Source organism: Vulpes lagopus, chromosome 11 (genome assembly GCF_018345385.1).
Source record: "Vulpes lagopus strain Blue_001 chromosome 11, ASM1834538v1, whole genome shotgun sequence".
NCBI classification, from domain to species: domain Eukaryota; kingdom Metazoa; phylum Chordata; class Mammalia; order Carnivora; family Canidae; genus Vulpes; species Vulpes lagopus.
In genome coordinates, this window is record NC_054834.1 from 62,421,043 (window position 1) to 62,424,176 (window position 3,134).

A 3,134-nucleotide genomic window follows, 5' to 3' on the forward strand; every position below is an offset into this window, starting at 1 on the left:
TACTAAATTTATTTTTTATTGGTGTTCAATTTGCCAACATACAGAATAACACCCAGTGCTCATCCCGTCAAGTGCCCCCCTCTCAGTGCCCGCCAACCAGTCACCCCCCACCCCCCACCCACCTCCCCTTCCACCACCCCTAGTTCGTCTCCCAGAGTTAGGAGTCTTCCATGTTCTGTCTCCCTTTCTGATATTTCCTACCCATTTCTTCTCCCTCCCCCTCTATTCCCTTTCACTATTATTTATATTCCCCAAATGAATGAGACCATATAATGTTTGTCCTCCGATAATTTTAAAAACCACATCGGTGGGTAATATGAGGGACCTGTCAACATAAACAGCAGATTCATCATCTTCCAACTTCTGAAAGCCTTTCATGAGAGGAAGAATTAAATTTGCTGTGAGGGTCTGGAAGGACTAGAACTGAAACCCATGTGTGGAAGATAAAGACAGAGAGAGAGATTACAGATCCAAAACAAGAATTAGCAGCTAGAACTGTCCACAGATGGAGGCTGATACGCTATCCAGATCATCAGGCAGACGGTATGCAGTAGAGGACACTTCAGCATCCCATGGGGACTAGAACACATGCCGACCAGTTTCTTCCCAAATCTGAGTCTGTATACCTCTCATCTTCACAGAAATTTCCAAATACAAACCAGAATTAATTGGAATCAGAAACACCAGCTCAGGGCTCGGTTCCAAAAAATGTGGAAGAACATTGATGCCCAAGGAGAATCAGCCAGGTACAGAATTTCTCAAAAGCAAGCTCTATAAATTGGCCCAGGAATATAAAGCTAATTTCCACCATAGGGAGAAAGAATCTGTCCTTCACTTTTGGGATTTTGTTGTTCCTGTTGTTACTTCTCATCTTCAAATCAATTGTACAAATTGAATTCATGGCCAAGAATAATCTCACCACAGTAACAGAGTTCATTCTCATGGGCTTTATGGACTACCACATGTGGGAGATTACCCTCTTCCTGATGTTTCTCATTTTCTATATTGTCACCCTTCTGGGGAACGTGGGAATGATCATTCTGATCCAAGTGGATGTCCAACTTCACACCCCCATGTACTTCTTCCTGAGCCATCTCGCCCTGCTGGATGCCTGCTATGCCTCAGTGATCACCCCTCAGATCCTGGACACACTGGCCACAGGCAAGACAGTCATCTCCTTTGGCCAGTGTGCTACGCAGTTCTTTTTCTTCACCATCTGTGCAGGCACAGAGTGTTTCCTGCTGGCAGTGATGGCCTATGACCGCTGTGTCGCTATTAGCAACCCACTGCTCTACACTGTGGTCATGAATCCCAGAATCTGCTGGGGTTTGGTGGTTGGAGCCTACGTCTGTGGGGTGTCAGGAGCCATCCTGCGTACCACATGCACCTTCACCCTCTCCTTCTGTGACCACAATCAGATCAACTTCTTCTTCTGTGATGTCCCACCCCTGTTAAAGCTGGCCTGCAGTGACACAACAAACACAGAGATTGTCATTGTCTTCTTTGGCAACTTTGTGATCTTGGCCAATGCCTTGGTCATTCTGATATCCTATCTGCTCATCATCAAGGCCATTCTGAAGGTGAAGTCTCCAGGTGGCAAGGTCAAGACTTTCTCCACATGTGCCTCCCACCTCACTGCTGTGGCCCTTTTCTTTGGGACTCTCATCTTCATGTATCTGCGGAGTAGCTCCAACAAGTCCCTGGAGGAAGACAAGGTCGTGTCTGTCTTCTACACTGTGGTCATTCCCATGCTAAACCCTCTGATCTATAGCCTAAGAAACAAAGATGTGAAAGCAGCCTTCAGAAAGGTCACTAGTAGATTCCAGGTGTCCCAGAGTGTGTAGATATGAGTGGCAGGACCTCTCCTCTTGGTCCATTTTCTTCCCATATCAATAGATCCTAATAAGTCCCAACATTATATGCAAATTAGATTCACAAATAGAAGGTAGATTGGTATCAGCAGGCACAGAAGAAAAACTGCAAATATGATAAAATTCATTTCCAGCAGTCCCATGATGCTTTTTTCTCCTCTCCTTCTCCCACCTCCAGTCCATTCCTTACCACACAACAATCTTATGATACTCTTTGATATCTTAACTTACAGAATTTCAGGGTCCCAGGGGGTCTTGAGTTTATCTCATGCCACCCTGTATCTTTGCAGCCATGCTTAGGCTTCCATTTTTCCTTCTCATTTTTTGCTTCCATTAATATTTGTATTTTTCTGTGTCAAAGATTCCATGTAGGGATTCTAGTGATCAATGCTAAATAGTCTTTTTTTTCTTTTAATACACGAATAACTGATAACCTCAGTAAGCAAAGAGTGCTGTATAAGACAAAACCAAGTCTCCAAATGGCCAAGGGAAGGGAGTGTTTGAGAACAGGCCTTCCTCTTCACCATTCTAGTCTTGAGACACCCTCTAGGGCAGCTTTCCTTCTTACTCATGCCACAACGATGAAATTTGCAAACTGCCTTACCACTTGATGGCTCCCTGGCTCTGTTATTCCTTCTCATACCTCCAAGATGAACTAAGCCACCTTACCTCTGGCTCCTCAATTGAAAACTCCCTGGTTCCTGATGGACAAAATGCATTGCATTTTTTCCCCAGTCACATTGCCTGCTTTGTGAACAATCCCTAACTATCAAGTATCCCATTCCCAGGAACAGCAAAGTCAGGAAACAAAGACCTTCCAGCAGAAAGTCTGAGGAGAGGAGAAAGTAACTAACTCCTGCATGACACAGCAAACACTTCAGGGCAGAGTCTTCTTTGCTCATTGCAGAACACACTCCAAGTTCAGATCTGGAACAGATAAGCTCTTGAGAATTGCTTTTGAACGGATTTTTATGGCACATGCCTGGACTCATTTGAGCCTCATGGAAACTCTGTAAGGCAAATAAGGAAGACAGGGTTGAATAGAAGATTTCCATTTTGCAGTTAAGAAAATGCTTTTTCATAATCCTTTTGCTCAGAGTACCTTTGTTCAGAGCAGGCAGTGGTAGGGCATGGCTTTCAGACTCAAGTTTATATCCAAATCTCAATTCTACCACTAATTTGCTGTGAAATCTATGGTAAATGGCTTCATTCCTCAGATTCTAATTTTTGTCAGGTCTAAAATAAATACAACAACTCCTAATT

At 43.9% G+C, this 3,134-nt stretch overlaps 1 protein-coding gene across 1 annotated transcript; it reads left to right on the plus strand.

Annotated features, from left to right (window-relative positions):
* The first annotated feature begins 262 nt into the window (after positions 1 to 262).
* Positions 263 to 2,874, plus strand: LOC121471749 (olfactory receptor 9I1-like). The gene has a single exon (XM_041722521.1). The coding sequence runs from the start codon at positions 900 to 902 to the stop codon at positions 1,842 to 1,844; it is 945 nt and encodes a 314-aa protein (XP_041578455.1). The 5' UTR covers positions 263 to 899; the 3' UTR covers positions 1,845 to 2,874.
* The last annotated feature ends 260 nt before the right edge of the window (positions 2,875 to 3,134 follow it).

Bases quoted from the DNA above. Each gene is read 5' to 3' on its own strand.
- LOC121471749 (XM_041722521.1), top strand. From the start codon at position 900: ATGGCCAAGAATAATCTCACCACAGTAACAGAGTTCATTCTCATGGGC.